At 45.2% G+C, this 20558-nt stretch overlaps 1 protein-coding gene and 1 long non-coding RNA gene across 2 annotated transcripts in view; one reads left to right on the forward strand and one right to left on the reverse strand.

Annotated features, from left to right (window-relative positions):
* LOC125886100 (uncharacterized) overlaps window positions 1-20558 on the reverse strand; it is a 233265-nt gene that overhangs the window by 30248 nt on the left and 182459 nt on the right. The window lies entirely within an intron of this gene.
* Window positions 5428-20558, forward strand: part of hdac11 (histone deacetylase 11) — a 184627-nt gene continuing 169496 nt past the window's right edge. Inside the window, exons 1-3 of the mRNA XM_049571583.1 lie at window positions 5428-5648; window positions 6038-6094; window positions 6209-6357. Of these exons, the coding sequence (XP_049427540.1) occupies window positions 6063-6094; window positions 6209-6357 (181 nt within the window). The 5' untranslated portion in view covers window positions 5428-5648; window positions 6038-6062. The remainder of the gene's footprint in view (window positions 5649-6037; window positions 6095-6208; window positions 6358-20558) is intronic.

The following is a 20558-nucleotide window of genomic DNA, read 5'->3' on the forward strand; positions in this document are numbered from 1 at the left end:
GTGCTTCGGTAAAAGTGACTAGGTTGTTTGATGTAGTTTTGGCTAGGGTCAGTGGGCCAGGTAAAGTGTTGGCTCCTGTTTTGACTGGGCTTGGGACTGGCTTGACATTTGAGCAACAGAAAGAGCTCCTTCTGCTACAACTCAAGCAGGAACAAAAGAGTGTTCTGGAGGTAGAAAAGTTGCAACAGGAGGCCTGTCTTCGGGAAACTGAACTAGCCCATACCCAGGCAACACAAAGGCTACAGTTGGAGCATTATAAGTTGGATCTTATAAGTGAAGGCAAGTTCCAAGTTTAATGAACGGGACCCTGATATTTTCTTCGTGTTGTTTGAACGTTTAGCCGAAGCATGTAGTTGGTCTGATGCTGAGCGTACTCTGCTGCTTCAATGTGTGCTCACTGGCAAGGCCCATGAGGCTTTCTCAGCCTTGAGTGCTACAGATAGTGGTAGCTATCAGTTGGTTAAAGCTGCTGTACTTAGGGCATTTGAGCTGGTACTGGAAGCTTATCATCAGCGATTCAGATCATTCAAGAAAGAGAAGCAGTCTTACACTGAATTTGCTCGCGATTTAGCCACTCATTTCAACCGCTGGTGTGTTGCTTCTGAGGTAGAAACCTTGGAGGATTTACAGGAACTGATGAGTTTGTCTTGACCCATAAAAGTTGTTTTGGTGAGAGCCGTGGTCGTGGTGACTCTGGCTGCAGGGAGAGCATTGTGGGGGCTTTCCCCAGTAAGTCTTTGGCATAGGGGACAGATAAGTCTTCAACAAAAACAGATCGCAGTTTACGGGGGAAACTGGACCCAACCCGCATCTGTAACTATTGTTTTATAATAGAATAGACTTTATTGTCATTGTACACGGTACAACGAAATTATGGGTGCTCAGCCCACACAGTGCAAAGGAAGACAATAAAAACATAAATGACATAAAACACCTACTGGTATAAAAAACAATAAATAAAACAGACACAGTTGTGCAATTTAGCAATAAATATAAATATAAATATAAATATAAGTGCATGATTGCTGTTCAGCACAGTTGAGGTAGGTATTGGAGTTCCAGAGCAGTAGCAGTAGTTGGGGGATCGTGTTTGTTGGCAGTTCTTATGGCCCAGGGGTAGCGCCGCCTGGAGGGCATCAGTTCAAACAGGTGATGTGCTGGATGTGAGGGGTCTGTTGTGGATGTGATCCTGTTGTGACAGTGGGATTTGGATATGTCATCCAGCGTGGGCAGAGGGCAACCAATTATTTTTTTTGTGCTGAGTTGATCACTCTTTGGAGGGTTTTCCTGTCAGCTGCCTTGGAGCCAGCATACCACACACACAGATAGTATGTGAGGATGCTCTCCACGGAGGAGAGGTAGAAGGCCAGCAGCAGCCTCTTCTCCAAGTTGTTTTTTTTTAGAACTCTCAAGAAGCACAGCTGCTGCTGTGCCTCTTTCACCATAGCTGTGATGTTGGGGGTCCAGGAGAGATCAGCTGAGATGTGGGTGCCCAGGAACTTGAAGGAGGTGACAGTCTCCACACTCTCTCCTCCGATGAAGAGAAGGGTGGGGTCATCTCTGTTTTTCCTGAAGTTTTGGTAAGGGACACTGGCGAATTGAGTGTCCAGTGTTGAAGAAAAGGTCAAAGTCTGGTTATGTTCCCTCAAAACCCTCGGGGTCTTTGTGTGCAGAAGAAAGGGGCCGTGCCATTGCTGCTGTGCAGGCACACACAAAACCCTCTTCCTCAGGGTTGCTGTTCAAGGTTCCTGTGGTGGAGCAAGAACAGGCAAATTTTTCAGTTAATGATGAGACTGATCCTGGTTATGCTGCATTTGTGCCAGATGGTTATGTTTCACTGGTTAGGAGCAATAGGAAAGTACCTGTAAAAATACATAGACACTCAGGGGCACTGGACTCATTTATTGTGAACTCTGTGTTGCCTTATTCTCCAGAGACTGACACTGGGACCACTGGGGATGTCCGGGGAATGGGTTTGACTGTCTTTTCAGCTCCTCAGCATAAATTGACACTGTTTTCAGATCTGGTGCAAGGTGATGTGACCATGGGAATGCGCCCTTCTCTGCCTAATGGGGGGCGCACAGGTCATCTTAGGGAATGACCTGGCTGGCAATCAAGTGTGGCCTGATGCGCCTGTAATGGTGGACACCCCAACTTCTCAGGTAGAAGGTTCTGAGTCTCCCAAAAATCCCCTGTAGTGCTACCCACCTGTGCAGTGACACGTGCCTTGAGTCGTGCTGAAGATAGTTCATGTCTTGATAATTCGGGTAGGAAAAGAAAGCCTGTGTTTCCTGTGTCTGCTTTCCCCTTGCCTGTATCTTGCTGTGACCTTGTGAAAGAGCAAAAAGATGATCCCTCGCTTCAGTCACTGTACAGCCAAGATCTACCAGATGGTGAGGCAGAGAGTGCAGCTTGTGGCTACTTTCTCCAAGACGGCCTGTTGGTGAGAAAAAGGGTTCCCCAGGGGGACTGTGTTTTGGGGTAATGAGATTGTCCAAGTAGTTTTGCCCTCTTTGTTACGTTTAACTATCCTTCAGACCGCTCATGATGGTGTACCTGGTAATTTAGGTGTGAGAAAAACCTATGATCGAGTTATGCGGCATTTTTACTGGCCACGTTTGAAAAGAGACATCTCAGCCTTTATCAAAACTTGCCACACATGTCAGTTGACTGGAAAACCAAATCAGCCATGTGTGTCCAGTAAGTCTTCCCCATGTTTACTAGTTAAAAAGTCTGATGTACTTTAGACCTTGTATTGATCTGGGGAAGTGAACAAAGTAACCAAGCCTGACTCTTTCCCACTCCCACGCTTGGAGGATTGTGTGGATCAGGTCGGTTTGTCAGTGTTTTAGTAAGTTCGACTCACTTAAAGGTTACTGGCAGGTGCCTGTGACTCCTCTAGCTAAAGAGATCCCGGCATTTATCACACCCAGGGGTTTGTATTCTTACACCGTGATGCCATTCGGCTTGCATTGCAGCTTATGCTCCTGCCACCTTCCAGCACCTCATGAACAAGGTTGTGTCTGGTCTGGTGGGCTGCGCTGTGTAGGCTACTTGGATGATGTTGTGATTTACAGTGATCCTTGGGAAGATCATCTTCGGCACATCAGGGCCCTGTTTGACCATATGGCCTGGGCATGTCTCACCATCGAACTGGCAAAATGTGAGCTTGCCAAGGTGACAGTCACCTACCTGGGTAAGGTAGTTGGCCAAGGGCAGGTGTGGCCTGTAAGGGCCAAGGTGTTAGCTGTTGACCAGTTTCCTGTGCGGACAACCAAGAAAGAACTGTCTCGTTCCTTTCGTATGGTGGGCTACTACTGTGGGTTTTGCAAAAATTTCTCCATGGTGGTTGCTCCGCTCACATCTTTTCTTAGCCCAGAGATTAAGTTTGAGTGGTCTCCTCACTGTCAATAAGTTTTTGAGTCTGTGAAGTCGGTCTACAGAGAGGCAGTTAGAGCTACAGGCAACAATGAGGCTAAAAACAGAGTTTACATGACGTTTTTCCAAACAACTTTTTATGTCGGGGCTTCAGGTCACTTGGATCACTACGCACGAGCAGTATGGAGATATTCTGTTGTTTCAGTTATGTGTTTTTTGGACGTTTCAATCTGGGGCGCCCAGCCTCCATTAGGTGGAGATTTATTTCTAGCCCCATCTCCGCAAGGGATGTGAGGACATGGCTGAATTTTCATTTTTGGGTGCACTATCTCTTTAAATTCACTTGTGTGCGTCCTCCTTGCAGTGTCTCTATCTGTTCTGGCTCTCCTCTCTCTTAAACTGCTTCCTAAGATACCAAGGTTGCCGAGGGAGGTGGCCTCGACGGTCACAAGTTGAAAGGATATCCAGTTAATATAGTTAACATAGGCTGAATGATTACTTACATGTTAACGTTAATATAGAGTGTTAATATAGAGTGTTTTTGATTAACGTCCTCAGCTGTTTGAGCTGGTTATTGAGAGTTGAAAGTTATATAGTAGCTGTCATTGACTTTTGGGGATCCTAGTTAGGACCCCCATTTTAAAGGAGGGGGTGTGACGCACTTGTTCAGTCTGCCTGCCCATGTCTGACTTGGCTCTCTCTCTTGCAGTTACTGGGAGTTTGCTGGTAGGGGGAGCTGGGAGGGAGTGCCTGCCCTTTTGGGTTGGGCTTGCAGAGGGCATAGGACCACCCTTTTGGTCACACACTCTCTCCCAGCTGGGCCTGCTGCATCCTCTTCAGCCTGCTTCCTTTGCTTTATATACTGCACCTTACAGCACACATTACACCGTGTTTCACTCATCCACACACTACTAATATGACGGATACCCTTCCTACTTGCACATGCCATCAATTATTTACTGTGTTTGTCTGAGTTAAATAAATTAACTTTCGATTGATATATCTGTGTGTGGCCTCCATTTTGTTGCCGGTCTTGAGCCAGTCGGTAACACAATGTCAAGAAATAAAATTATGAAAATGTGCTTGTGCATTGTGCCAAGTTGACAAATAAATGCTAACATTTTAGGACCCATCCCTAAACTGACTACATCTGAGATTTATAATTTCTTACTGTATGAGGCAGGTTTTCTTTGCCAAAATTACATCATTAGCCAGAAACTGTAAAAATAGTTATTATCACTGGACTATCAAATTTGTGACAGTCCTTGAACACATCAGAATAAAACACAACAAAATCTGAGCTTAAAATAGTGATATTTCATCAAAATCACTTTATTCTACATCTCATTCAAAAATTTGGCCAAAAATAAATCATTTGCTCATTTGCACAAACTAACCAGCATGCATGACACACTTTTTTTTTTCTTTTTTAAGTGAGTTTTCAGGTAAGGTAAAAATCTACTAACTAATTTATGGTGGAGGGAGGGTCGTGCATTTTCAACCAATCACTCAGGGAGGCTCAGGGGGAAATATCTGTAGCTTTGGGAAGGATCAAAATAATAATTAAATTAAAAAAAAGAAGTCACACCCCAGCCACCCTCCTCTGGCAAGTAATGAACAGTCTCTAACCTAGACCTTATATCAGTCTGTTGCAACACAGCGACAAGACAGCGCCTTTTGTCTAATGTCTAGTATATCATGATCAATATACTTTAGAACAGGACAAAAAGAAAGTGTCAAAGAAAGAAAGTGTAGCTTTTTGGAGTTCATGTCACCTCTGTTTTAAATGTACGTGTGTACTGACAACGTAAGTGACGGAGCTCGTATGTATATAATGTACGTATTCTACGTAGCACTGGGTTGGACGCAAACTTTCTTTTCCTGGGATGGCGAAGAAATGACCCGCCCTACACCCCCTTCTGATTGGCCGGTAGTCGTCGCCTTCGTTGGTTGGATTGGTTAGATTTTGACAAGAGGAGTGGGATTGATCAGCGTTGGGAAGATAATATAAAGGTAAGCCAATCAGAGGATGAGTCGAGTAGAGTAGGGCGGGTCATGCCTTCCTCGCCCTCACCATACTAGAAAAAAATTAACTCATGAGCAGGACGGATTTAGCATACTGTCAAAGGCACACCGCCAGGAGAGGCTGTTAGCTGGCAGTTGACAGATAATCCAAGCTAAATCCTGTCGGAATAACTAACAGTGACCATTCCCAGTAACTATTTCCATCAGCTGTTCGGCGATCAGCGTTATTCCACATTCAGTGGCAGGTAAGTAACAGCGGCTGCTGCTAGTAACTGTGGACTGATTGATAATTCATGCAGTAAACGTGGAAACGTTTTAACTTAAACGCTAGAATATGCAGGGCCGAATGCACACAAACGTTTGACGGCTGCTTTGTGCCGTTGCGTCTGTGAAAATGTACACGCCAATACGCATGCGCGAGAAATACTGTTTTTATTCATGTATTTTATTGTCCCACATTCTCACTTGGCCAATATATTTTCCGCTCTTTGGTAAATGAAGGCATTTTAAGAAATCTAATTTACAACAAGGCTTATTAATGTTCTGAGTTACTGTACATATTTAACGTTACAGCACTCAGACCCACAGGTGAATGAACTTAATATTCTTTTGGTTATCTTTATTTTCCCCCCAGACGAAAGTAGCAATGCCCGACAAACATGTCTCACAGAGAAGATAAAGGGAAAGGGAGGTGAGCAGCACAAACAGCGACAGTTCTAAGAATGCTCATTCAGCCATTGAGGTAATCACTGTACATGTAATGCAGCGGCGCTGTATTGAACACCTTTTTAAAACTTTTTTCCAGGTCTTACCACACTGACTTGTACATCAACATCCCTCCAACATGTCTGCCCATTGTGTACCACCCAGACTACAACATCACCTTCATGGGCCTTGAAAAGCTCCACCCATTTGATGCAGGGAAGTGGGGCAAAGTCATTCATTTCTTGAAAGGTAAGAGAATGAGAAGTAGAGTGGTAGATGGGGAGGGCATCTCCCTAAGCTGATGTATACAGAATCACTCAGGGTGGATCAGATAGGCAAAGAGAAGCAGAAAACATAGAAGAGAGGGTGGAGAGGTGAGATGCAGTTGCTTAAGAGGGGAAAGGCTGAGCAATGGAGCACAGATAATTTGAGAAAACTCAATGTAGGAGTGTGTGCAGATACAGTAGTGGCCCAGTACAGAGTTCAAGGCCAAGGGAAAACAGTGGCTGGCCTACTGGCATGACTTCACAAAGTTATTGTCAAACTGCACTATGGACTGTCTTTGCTGTAGAATGTGCCGTCCACAGTTTAGTGGATCCACAAAAGAAAACTTTCATAAGTTAAGAGTGCAAATAAAGAACTGAGCCCCTGCTGACAGAGGAAAACCTTGGACTTTGTAAAAATGTATTCTTGCAATTATTGGAGAAAAAGTGGATGATTTTGAAAATTTTTATCAGTGGGGGTCATTTGGCCACAATTAATAGCTTGCTAATATTTGCACCATTATCTCACTGTCAATACATTGCAATAGTTATTAAATTTCTTAAAAGATCATTATAAAAACTATAATTCATGGTTACTGCATTGATCCAAATGGTCACATTGTATGTTTCTTAATAAAAATGGCTAAAAACTTGAAATATTTGCTGTGATGTAGTTACAGAGTTTGGTATTATTTAACCTGACATCATTTATTGAGACAAAAACGTTTAACCCACCCAATATTTCAATATCAGAATGTTGTCATTGACAAAATATGTAAATAGAGGTGAGGTAATTCTGTTGATCTGTCACCCAGCTCTAGTTTTAGGTCTAATGTAGAGCTGGTTGGCTTTCGTGCACATTATGGTTGCTGCTTCACTGATACGAGATTATTAAGCTTATACTGATATCAGTATTTGAGGAAAATCTGATGTGTTTGATATATTGGCCCATTTATGTTTTTTCAACATTCACACTTTTTGAAAAAGATTGGCTATTAAAAAACAACTCTTTGCAGGACATTTTAGGGTTGAAATTTAAAAGTGTCAGTGTCCTGTCGTGGAAAATGACTCAATGGTGACTCTGGGCACGGTCTAACCTAATGTACTTAGGTGCATTGTTGCATGTTGCTATTTTGAGGCCACAGAAAGTGATTGGTAGGCCTGTCACGATAACAAATTTTGCTGGGTGATTAATTGCGTCAGAAATTATTGTGATAAGCGATAATATTGCGTAATATTGTGCTTTTAAGACCATTTTTGTTATTGTTGTAATTTTGCTGTTTTTAGACCATTTTTTAAACTTATATAATGATAATAAAGGCATAATGACGTAAGTACACCCTTTTAAAGAGAAATAAACATTTATTTAACAAGAATATTTAGGAATGAAAAAAAAAATATATATATATATATATATATATATATATATATATTTCCAATATTCACAAACTGTTTTTATCTAACGAAAGATTCTGCTTCAGTCCATATATGTTGGCGTGTAGTCTGAGGTTAAAAAAATCGTTTGTCGCACATTCTGTAAATGGAGTGGGGTGGTCTAACAGCAATCTAACAGCACTATAAATTACATTTATATAGCAATAGTAATGGTAATATATATTGATATATATATGTTATTATATTTATTACTATATGACATCATCATTACCAAATTCAGCCGCTAAGATTGATGATTCAAACACAGGTTTGTTCTTGCTGTACTATCGCTTGGTTCCCAGCTTTACTTCACTTTAATTTTCATGCAATTCTTTTGAATAACAAAACGCTGAAGCATAATATTTATGACCTATGATATGGTAGCCTGATAATCATTAAATATACTCTGTGTGGGAAGCTCTCTCCCACTATTAGTGTAATAAGAGGCTCAGTAAAGCACTTCAGCTTCCACACTCACTGCTCCTCCTGGTGGATAGATAGACCATTGCAACTGGTTTCTACAAATTAAACTTGGGGGCGTTACTAGTTGGCCCTGTATTCTCTACGTCATGGCGGGGGATCTCATTAGAGCTATGAGCCCGGCCAGGTGACAACAGGGACCTGTCACGGATCGGTCAGGGCTCCACCATGGACCAAACGGAAATTTGAAGTGGCTGCATCTGTAGAAATCAAGACAGTATAATTATAAAAACGGGGCGCAGAGGGTAGGGTGGGGGGTAAGGAGCTCCAGAGCCTGGGAGCAGTGCAGCTGAAAGCCCTGGCTCCCATAGTGCTGAGGCGTGAAGAGGGAATGGTCAGGAGACCAGCAGAGGAAGAGCTCAGGGAGCAGGGGGATGGACTCCTAGAGAAGGGCAGAGAGATAAATCAGGGCCAGGTTGTGGAAGGTGAGGAGAGGATTTTTATAGTCAATCTGGTACTGAACAGCAAGCCATTGTAGTTGGATGAGAATGGGGGTGATGATCCAGGCAGCACAGTTTTAAATTATTTGAAGCCTGTTAAGGAGTTTAGTGGAAAGGCCAGAGAGAACTGCATTACAATAGTCAATACAGGATGTAACAAATGCATGGACCAAGACTTCAGTGCTGGACTGGGACAGCGATTGGCGTAGGTGAGGTTCGAATGAAGGAGTGCTGTCCAGAATGACACTCTTGCTCTTGATTTCAAGAGAGTCTGGCTGCAGTCCCCCACTGTGGGGTGGCTTCCAGTGCAGCCTCCAATCTCAGGCCGGCTCCAGTCTCAGGCCGGGAAGTGCATGCAAGAAACTTCAAAATAAAATTGTTGAGACACAAGAAACTTGAAAATAAAATCATGTAGACACTTGGGTGGAAGCGCTATTGTTGCGCTTTTGTCGCTGATTTATATTTAATTAATCAACACTGTAACGTTAAAACCATTAATTTCTTAAATGTGGCATACATGTTGATCTTGCCAAATCTGTCTATGTAGCATGTAACATTGGTAGGCCTATCTATATCAGTGTAGCAACATATCAATTCAATATGTCTGCCAACAACATTACTGCATTAACATTAATTCTGTCAATAGGGCATAAACTCCGTCCATGTAGCTTAGCGACGTCACTTCATAGAAAAACATTAAGCTTGTTGATTGGACAGTTGGAGCCTAAAGCCTCTCTTCCTGTCTTTATCAAAAAACACACTTTTCATACATAATTGACCTTTGAAGAGTGTAACAGTAGTTTAGTACAAACATCTGAATTTAATATGGAAAATGTATTTCATGACACAAGAAGCTCATGTGTCTGCTTGCACTGTAAACCTGAAGATCTTTTGAAGAGATGAGGCCAGGCCTGGAATTTCGTCATTTCAGGGGCAAGGCCACTTGGCCTTTTGTGTTGTCAATTTTTTGAGGGCACAAAGGCCAAAAGCCAGGGCAGCAAGGCCATACAATAAAACAATGATTTTAAGTCCACGTCCATAATGAATTTAATTTAAGGACTAACAATGTATAACTATCTGTGAAATGAGTAAATAAAACAAGCTCAAGTAATAATGAGAATAATAAGTAATAATGTGATTTATTTAATAGCACTAATAAACCCAATGTGTTTTAAATATAGAACAACCAGGTTTATGTATTTGTAAGCAAACAATCGTAAATATCAGGCCTAAATATTTTTTGAGTGTACATGATAAACTGACTCACTGAACAAAACTGGCTTACAATTATTTTTGATGGGTTGTTAGATAGCTAACAAACAATCTACAGCAGTGCTGTTCAATTACTATTTCAACTGGGCCGCATTTCAAAACCAGATCATGTCGATGAGCCACATACCAACCGATCCACTTGTTTTTTTTGTTTTTTTGCATACATATTTATATATAAGCAGGTATGGCCCTCCTCAACATGATGCAGAAACAGACTAAAAAAGAGCTATCAATGCACAGAAGCGTAATAAGAGACATTAACAGTATCTAATAACACACACTGGGTCTCATTCATGAAACGCGAGCAGAAGGAATTTGTGTGTAAACTGTTCGCAGACGGAAATTTACGTGCATGTCCGCATTCATCAATATTTTAGCAGCTCCGATCTTTTCGTAGCTACTAACAAAATCTACTCCTGCTCCTGACCACTCGTAGTGCTTGTGTAAATTTAGTAAAGCACATAGATATTGCTTGTCACTATTGGAAATTACAATTTTAATTCGTATTGCCCTCTGTTATGCACACAATACACAGATGCCTTTGAAACACGTAATCTAAACATGACAAAAATGTTAAAAATATAACACATTTAGTTAAATTAGTTGGCAATTAGCAGGTTTAAGATCCAGATTAGGTTCATGATTGTGAATTATCTATGTAAATTGACTCAATAGATTACACGTTCTTTCTACATGTTGAATGATGATAATAAAAATATCTGTAAGGACAGCTGGATCACAGCCTCTTCGGCCTTGGTGCCTGGGTTCAGCAGGGACAGCTGAAAGAATTATTTGAGACAACACGTGTTTTTTTTGTTTTGTTTTGTTTTTTGTGGCTTTTTGATCATTTGAATGAATAAATATGATTTGAAAATGTTTAATTTATGTTGTATAAAACAAAGCTTTAGGCTATTAAGATTCAAATAATTTGAAGACTATGCATACAAAACTGCTGTAGGCTATATGTTATCTTTATCATTTGTTAAAATAAATGTTAAATAGCTATACATTCTGACAGCCATCACTGATTTAGAGTTTATCCATTACGCAGAAAACATCTCTGGTTTCAGGTTCCCACTTCATTCAAAACCCCACAAATGAATCTTCTGTTTGTTTGGTGACCACTACGCTATCAGTGGTGATTTTCAGAATGTATTAGGCTTGTCGCTCTCTCCGTCAGGAATAATTCCTGACAGAGAGGTCTCCCCAGTTATGCCAGCGATGCGCTCGTCTGCAGCAGATCGTTGTGACTGTGAGCCTCCTTCTCCTGTGGCTGCTGTATTTTTTTGTGTATGTGCTTATGCGTTTCTATGCCTCCGGTTTCATATCAAACCATTTACGCTTCACCTTCTTTGTACCACGGAGGCAACATTAACAGCATCTGTTACCTCCCTCCAGGCCTTCACTTTGTCTGTCACACCACTACTAACTGAAGAAAATAAAATGTTTTTTCTTAAGTCCACTTCACCCAAAATTATTTCGATCTCCGCTTCAGAAAAATTATTTTTTCTTTCTCTCTCTTTCTTTACGCCATGACTGACAGGTCGACTGGATGCACCTACACCTCCTTATATGGTGGTCATTGGCTATTCATGGGCGGGGATTTATGCTAATTGCTGATTACCGGGAGCGCGCTGTCACTTTACGATGGATTGGCATTCATGATCATACACACGTGTTTACGATCAAATCTGTGTTTCCCACGGCGTTCCTGAATCCGGAGTAGGTTTTTAGTAGAGTAGGCTTTTATGTGCAAATCTACACACAGATTTACTTACTTTTCATGAATGAGACCCACTATCTCTCTACCAGCATCTCCCTCTCCCCTCTCCTCCACACACACATGCACACACCTCACCTCCTGATGGTTTCCTTATAGGTCAGCTACACAGGATATAGTTTTAAACAGTCCATGGCAGCAACAGTCATGTTTACAACAATAAAGTCACTATTTAAAACCCAATAATATCTCACTGGAATATAAATATTCCTCCTGACATCACAATACTGAGTGAAGAAAGTCACGTTATCTCAGCATGAAGACAAACATCAGTATCAGTCATTCATCCTGTTCGCTGTCCCTCCTCTACTGAGGGCACTCACTGTCTGCAGGTCGGCTGCCTCAGGCACATCTTCAGATAAAGTGTTAGCCTACATACTGACAGCTTTTATTTTAGTTTTAAGTCTATAACACTTTGCTGTTAGCACCGCGAGCGCGATGTGCTTGTGTCGACCGTGATCGTAAATAATAATAGTGGTGAATGAGAGACTGTGGACAGAGGGGATTGAAATATTACTTTCTACATGCTGATCACATGTATTGATAAAGTATTGGCTTGGCTGGCAGAGGTTTTATTGCAGTTACTCACAGTATCAAGCGTAGTTGTCGTCAACTAGAGTCATCTTGAAGTTATATTCGCTTCATCTGCACCGCGGCCTCTCTGCTGTTGAGTTTGTGTGTCTGTGTGTGTGTGTGCGCGTGCTGTGAGGGGTGACATGCAGAGAGCAGGAGAGAGGCTGCAGTATGATGATACATGAAACTGAAACTTTAAAAAGTGTCACAGATAATGGCGGAGCTTACTATTATTATGGTGGTTAATATCGGGTCTCGGTACTGATCCCTGCCCGGGCGTTTGATGAAGTCTACTGGTTGGCCGGTGATAGATTGGTGTCAAACTGTCGTTACAGCCCATCCGAGCGGTTCATGCCAGGCTCGAATCAAACCCCCCCACTGGAGATGTACGCATCGTCTCATTTGATGTTGCCCAATAAGACTCCAGAATGTCATCATTTTTTTTCTCAATAGACGCAGGTGTCAAAGCCGTGTTGACAGGAAAGAGGCAGAGGAGAAAACCGCAAAATCACCTGGGGCAGTGCAGGCGGGGCATCAAGGCCACTGTGGCCTTAGGGCAGATATGTTTTTTCAAGGGCACAGGGCCAAATGAGGAGGGAGGGCACGAGGGTCATGGCCCTCGTGGCCCTAGTGAAATTCCTGCCCTGGATGAGGCTATATATTTTAACTATGCAAGCAATCTCAGCACACATGTGGAGGGCAGGAGTATTTACTTAAAACCATATCAACATATAAACATAATTAACCTCTGCTTTTTATATTTTATGTACAATATTTATCATGTTAAATACATTATTTTATTGTGTGCTATTTCTGTATATGGTTTCACCTAACTCTTATACATAATACACCTAAAGGTCTTTAGAAGACATATAGGCCAATCAAATTTTTTTGGTGCTTGATTAAAAAACCACACATAAAATGAAAAAATGATCAATCAGTTGCCCTTTATTCAGCACAGCAGCAACAGTCGTGCCCTACAAGGCCATCAATCATCAATTTGACATTTGCAGTATGTCAAGGGTTATTGTTGGAGTTTTAGTCTCCTGGGCAGTAGGGACCAAAGACATGTCAGCTGAACTTGACACCAGTGGTGAGGAGGCTACAGTTGTTAACCGTGCCGAGGGAACAGCAAGCGCGTTTGTATCTTGTTGGGGAGGCGGAACAGTCAATCCTGGAGGAGGAGACGTGTGGAATGGTGGATGGTGGAGGCAGGGGAGAGGGTGTAGCAGATGTGTCTGATGGACTAGGGTCTGGCTCGCATTGAGCAGCAGCTGAGGATGTTGTGGCACCTTGGCAAGCCTTCAGGTGTCCCTCCATGTCTGTCCTTCTAATAATGCTTCTTTCACACATAGGGCAATGAAAATGTCCTCCACTCCGGCAGTTCAGATTGCATTGGCAGATTTTTTTGTCTAAGAGCAAATCAAGAAAAAAGGTTTAAATTAGCCAATGACTAACGAGGCACAAGAGCACACACAGACACACAAAGATACATACCTTTGAATGTGATGGCGTTTTGATGTTAACATCAAGGTGCCGCTGGAGCTTGGCAGGTTGGCTGGGCTTATATTTAGGGCAAAGGGGGCAGTGGAACAGCTTACAACAAGTTGTGCAGCGTTCCACTGTATGCCTTCCATCTGCTTGAATAATTGAGTGATGCATCTACATATCACAGAAAAACTGATGTTAAGCTCATAGTACATACATTTCATTTTAAATAAGATTAACATTATCTTATTTGGCCTTGACACGCTGGGTGAAAACTTTTGATTCCAGTAAACCCAGCGGCATGACCGATAGCAAAATTTTAAATCTTAATTTTATCTTCATTTGGACATCAACAACATCTTAAGACCTATGCCTGTGCTAAACTCTTAACTAAAAACGTTGAACAAAGCTGAACACACAGTTATATATATAAACAGTTAGCTTATGTTATCCGCAGAAAAAAAGCCACTGCTACAAAACGCTAGCCACTGTTGACGTAACTAACTTTAAAATAACAAACAGCCCATCAACATTTGTAACATTCAGTAATATGCGTGCTTTAGATTTACATGTAAATTAAAACAGCAAACATATGCAAGACCCGTGCATTCAGAACTTTATTTGGATAAATAAAATCAGTCATCTACTGTTGTCACGACGATGATAAAAAGCCGAAAATACCCGAGTCCTTGGGGAGACGCTAAAAAAGTTTGTTCTATTTCATATCAGGTCAACACGCCACTGTATAGGTCACTTTCTCCGGGGGTGAGCTGTTTCAGGAGACAATGTAGCAAATTAATCACATTAACGCCTCCGCTCTGCGGACGCAATCAGAGCCTATATATACAGCTGTGCGATCGCCTGTTCAGCCTCTTTTTCTCCTCCTGGAGCTCATGAGTATGGTTTTCAGATTGCAACATGTTATGTGAAACTATCGATAGCGATACTTATATGCCTTCTTCCTTCAGGAACAGCTTGTTGCTGCAGTAAGGAAGAGTGCGCGGATGATCGGATCGTTTTTGGAGTTATATTTATTGTGTGACACTGTGGGAGCCTCTTTTCCCGTGAGGGAAAACGCTACGTCATGTGTCTGAAATTGTTTGTTGCGGTCTTTGACCAGGTGAGTAGTAAAAATACTTATTTTTTCGAGCTGAGAGGAGCCGCTGTGGCCGTGAGGTCGTACGCTGCCTGAGGCTTTATCCACGCCTGTATTTTCCTGCTAGATCCAAGTGACTGTCTTGGCGTGCCAGACCGTGTCACAGGACATGCATGGCAATATTTTTCTCCCTCCATCAATTCCCCCTGGCCAAGGTGATCGGCGGGCGGAGGATGAGGATGAGCTGGAGACAGAGGCGGCGCGCGTGGAAGAGGAAGCGCCCAGAGGCGGAGTTTGGGCAGCTGCAGGTGCAGGCAATGTAAGATACCTTGCAGGAGCTTGTTCATGCTCAGCGCCCTTTGGGGCTGCGTGACATAAGCAGCCCAACCCCCTAGGTCTGGGATAAGGATCCAGATGTGCTTTCTGTTGCATTCTCTGACAATCTGGACTACCTGCATGACCCCCAGTCCTGGGAGGATGTCCAGTCGCTCTCTGATTTGGGGGATGGTTCTTCACAGGCTTTGGAGCCTGAGCCGATGGACCCTTCTGATAGGGCTGTGGTTGTGAGAGCAGCAGCACGCTTCCAGCTGGTCTGCCAAGCTCTGCTTCCAGCTGCTTCAGTGTTTGACAGGGGCTCACGTCGACGCAGGTCAGACGGGCTCCCTGTCCTCCTTGATTTTATGACAGATCTGCAGTCCTTGTGGAGGGCTCCTAGTTCCCCCAAGTTGGGCCTACCTTTGCTATGCTAGCAGGAGCTGTGGCAAGGGCTGGCAGGGATGCAAATCACCCTAACAGGCGCTGCAGGGCAACTGATAACCAGCTCCGCCGAGCTTATCACGTCTCAGCTTTGGCAGCCAGGCTGGCGTGTACCAATTCCTTGTTGCTGCTTTATTTGGAGGGCCTGCTGCAGGATGTGGCTTCAGCAACCCCGAGTGGTGAGACAGCTGAGATACTCCACGTAGCGGACATGTTGCTGTGGGGAACCAGTGCGCATGCTCAGGCCCTTGGTCAGTCAATGGCCTCAATGGTTCAGGCGCGCCACCAAGTCTGGCTGTTCCAGTCCAATTTGTCCAACCAGGACTGCATTGCTGTCCTGGTGGCTCCAGTGGTGCCAGGAGAGGTCTTTGGTCCACCCTGTGAGACAGCCTTGGAGCAGTCTCATAGGGCGAGGGAGCTGACGCGCTCTGTGAGGGATGTACCAGCCTCACGTTTGCACTGGGGTCGTGGGTCCTTTCCGGCCGTCTCTACGGCCTCCAGGGCACCGCAACCTGCCATCCGAGGGCCCCCGGTCAGGGGTGGCCAGGCTCGCCAGCGTTCCTTTCGCAATGACCGCAGTGGGACCACCCATCTCGGGGGCACCAGACCCCAGTCGGCTGGTGGCTGTTTCCGTCACTGACGGTTATTGGCCTCCGGCTTCATGCTTTACTCCTCAGCACCTTGCTCACTGGCGGCAGTGTACTCGCTGCCCTTGGGTACTGAATACACTGGAGTCAGGGTACAGACTCCAGTTCCGAACCAGACCACCACAATTTTCCAGAATCATTCCTACCCTCCTAAACGACATGACAGATTGTCAGTCCCTTGTGGCAGAGGTCTTGGCCCTTCTGAAGAAGGGGGCAATAACACCCTTTCCCAGCAGCGAGATGTGCCAAGGGTTTTATTCAACCTACTTCCTGGTCCCAAAGAAGGACGGAGGCCTCTGTCCTATCTTGAACCCAAAGGGGTTCAACGGCTTTCTGAAACGCCTGCCCTTCCATATGCTCCATCTATTGTGCCTTCTGTCATCTATAAGGCACGGGGACTGGGTCGCTACAGTGGATCTACGAGACGCATTCTTCCACATTCCTGTACACAGAGACCACAGGAAGTACCTCCGTTTCTTCTTTCAAGGCAAGGCATACGAGTATATTGTCCTCCCATTGGGCCTGTCCTTGTCCCCTTGCACCTTCACAAAGTGCATGGAGGTGGCGCTGGCCCCTCTCCATTGCCACGGTATTCATATCTTGAATTACCTGGACGATTGGTTGGTTCGCTCCCCAACAGAACAGCAGGCCTGGCTCGACACCTTGACGGTGTTGAAACACCTTGAAGACCTGGGGCTGGCCTTGAACAGGGAGAAGAGTTACCTTGTTCTATCCAGGACGGTGGAATATCTAGGTTTGATTCTAGATTCAACCTCAGTAAACGCTGTCCTGACCTTGAAGAGGACAGTGGTGCTGATGGACAGCTTGTCACATTTAACTGTGGGCGAGCACATAACAGTGAAGCATGGCTGGAGGCTGTTAGGCCTCATGGCGGCAGCATCCTAGGTGGTGCCTCTGGGGTTGCTTCATATGCGGCTGCTGCAGCGTTGGCTTGCCGGGCACAAGGTGAGCCCCCACGAGGATGGCCTGAGGGCTATCCCTGTGTCTTTGATTTGCCTCCCAGCAATTGCATGGCGGACCACGGCTCTGGGCCTCAGGGAAGGAGTTCCACTGGGCCCAGTGTGCTCAAGGGTGACCATAACTGTGGACGCCTCAGAAGCAGGCTGTGGGGCTCTATCGGAGCACCACCCAGCCCAGGGCCGGTGGGGTCCCTTTTGGAGGGGGGCTCACATCAACCTGTTCGAACTGAAGCCAGTGTATCGGGCCTTGGTGTATTTCTGTCCCGTGATTCGGGGGAAGCACGTGTTGGTTCGGACAATTCAACCATGGTTGCCTACATCAACCACCAGGGAGGTCTGCGGTCAAGGTCCTTGTACAACCTGGCACACAAATTCCTCCTCTGGGCTCATGCTCAGGGTGTGTCCCTGAAAGCCATCCACTTGCCGGGGGAGGTGAACGTGGCAGCAGATCTCCTGTTCAGGGGCGGCCCCAGGCCAGGGGAGTGGCAACTTCCCATATTGGATAGCGACCTTGCAGAGGCTGCTGACAGGAACCCCATGATGTCTCCCAGTCAGGCCGGACATGCTATCGCAGGTTCGAGGGCAGCTCCGGCACCAGAACCCAGAGATTTACAGGCTGCATGTCTGGCCCCTAGACGGGGCCCGCCTTGCAGCTTGAGTCCTGCTGTTGTGGTTACCCTGTAGGCAGCCAGAGCTCCCTCTATCAGGGTGCTTTATGCTGGTAGATGGAAACGGTTTTTCCAGTGGTGTGCAGGAAAGGGCTGGAACTCGGTCTCCTGTGGGACACGGGGGGTCCTCTTATTTTTACAGAAACTATTGGAGAAAGGGCTGACAGAATCCACCTTGAGGGGCTACGTGGCGGCCATATCTGACCGTCACATCCCTATTGAGGGTAGGACAGTGGACTCACAGACCCTTGTTAGCCGTTTTTTGAAGGGGGCTAGGTATATACGGCCACAAAGGTCCCACATGGTCCCATCATGGGATTTGCAGTTGATGCTGCGGGTTCTGTCGGAGCCTCCTTTTGAGCCTTTGGCCAATTTGGGGCTGGAGCTTCTTTCCCTCAAAACAGCCTTTCTCCTTGCCATGGTCTCAGCGAAGCGGGTCTCTGAACTGCATGCTCTGTCTGTGCGTCCGTCTTGTCTGAGATTAGGAGGAGAGGGATCTGCTATCTCTCTCCTGCCTAATCCAGCTTTTTTTTTACTGAAGGTGCTCCCTCGCTCTTTTGTGTTGAGGCCCTTGGTTCTGGAACCCTTCCATCCTCCTCCCCATGAATCTGCGGAGGCAGCCCAGTTGCACTTGGTCTCTCTGGTCCCTGAGGGTGTACATCGACTATACATGCCCCGTTAGACAGACCGATCAGTGCTTTGTGTGCTATGGGGAAGCTAAGCTGGGCCAAGCTCTGTCCAAGCAGCATTTGGCCCGCTGGGTCGTCGAGGCCATAGCTCTGGCCTATGATGGTGCTGGGGTCCCTCCACCTAGGGGAGTGGTGGCCCACTCCACCAGAGGGATGGCTGCCTCTTGGGCGCTCTTCAAGGGGGCTCCCTTGGAGGACATTTGTGCGGCGGCCGGTTGGGCCTCTTCTGGGACCTTCGCAAGGTTTTACAGACTAAATTTTGCTTCATCAGTGGCCTCTGCCGTTCTGGAAGCAGGCCAGTGAATTGTGCTGTCCCTGCCATGCTGGACCGTGGCTTCAGGCCAGTGAAGTGTGTGGTCCCTGCCCTACTGGACCACGGCTTCAGGCCAGTAAATTGTGTGGTCCCGGCCATGCTGGACCATGGCTTCAGGGTTGGTATTCACCTGGTGGTTGTGTTTCATTGATTAAGGAGGTTCTGTTTATGGGGACCGTTTCCTTCTCAGTTGAAAATGTTTTATTTCACAACAGGTGGCCTTCATCGGCCTTTGACTGTTTTATCACAACCTGAGGCTTTCCTCAATAAACTATGTTCTAAACCAAACTGTTGTTCTGAGTGTTTTTTGCTTCACTACACCTCCTGCCTGACCTTATTTGGTATACTGTTGACCCTTATGGTGGCGTGTTGACCTGATATGAAATAGAACGGATGGTTAACGATGGTAACTGTGGTTCTATGAATAAAGGTCAACACGCCAGCTTGCAGTGTCATTCAGTCGGAGAAAAGAGACTGAACAGGCGATCGCACGGCTGTATATATAGGCTCTGATTGTGCCCGCAGGGCGGAGGTGTTAATGTGATTAATTTACTACATTGTCTCTTGAAACAGCTCACCCTCAGAGAGAGTGACCCATACGGTGGCGTGTTGACCTTAATTCAAAGAACCACGGTTACCTTCTGTACCCTACCGTTTTTTCCGGTCCTGAGACTGGAGCCGGCCTGAGACTGGAGGCTGCACTGGAAGCGACCCCACACTGGAGGTCTGCAGCCAGACCCCTCTCCTTGATTTGGCTGGAGATGGGTACAGGGAAATTATCAATGATGATGTGTTGGACTTGGGTGCTGTGGATTTCAGACAGGGTGTTCTTAGAACCAGTGAGCCTTAGTTTTGCTGCTGTTGGGCTTCAAAAAGTCCGTGCTCCTCCAATTCCTGATGTCCTCAAGGCAGGAGGTGAGGGAGGTGGGAGGAAGAGCAGTTGAGGGTTTAGTGGCGATGTAGCCCTGTGTATCATCTGCGTAGCAATGGAAATGAACCCCATGGGTTGCTCTCAGACTCTTGCTCCCTTTTCCTGGACCCTGACCTGCATGCCTTCAGCAGGGCCAGAACCTGGAAACCAGCGAAATTAGTGTGCAAACACAAGGTTTGCAACTGGCTATCCAGCAACAATGAGAACTAAGTTGGGTTAGAACCCCAGCGTCTAACTCTGCAAGGACCCCAAGCGACTGGCTTCCTCGGATCTGCACCTCCAGAGCAAGGACACAACAAAGACTGCTTGTGGAACCACAGGTCTTTCCAGCCTTCTTCTGCGGGCTAACAAAAGCAGCACACCACAAAGCAACTCTTTCTTCCATCCATTCAAGGATTGGTAACTTAACAACTGGGCATAGCATTATTACAGTTGTACAGGTGAAGCAAGACTGTTTATCTTTTTTATTGTGATTTAATGCTGTTTATTTAGTCATTTTTGTGATTGTTTGCAGCTAGGTTATTGGTTATTTGGCTTCACCAAAGCTAAGTTTTTAGTTTGCTCATGCTTTTCTCAGACAGAGTCTTGCATGCAACTAAACATCCTCTGCACTAACCCAGACCCTTTGCAACACATATCA

This window comes from Epinephelus fuscoguttatus, linkage group LG1 (genome assembly GCF_011397635.1).
Source record: "Epinephelus fuscoguttatus linkage group LG1, E.fuscoguttatus.final_Chr_v1".
NCBI lineage: Eukaryota > Metazoa > Chordata > Actinopteri > Perciformes > Serranidae > Epinephelus > Epinephelus fuscoguttatus.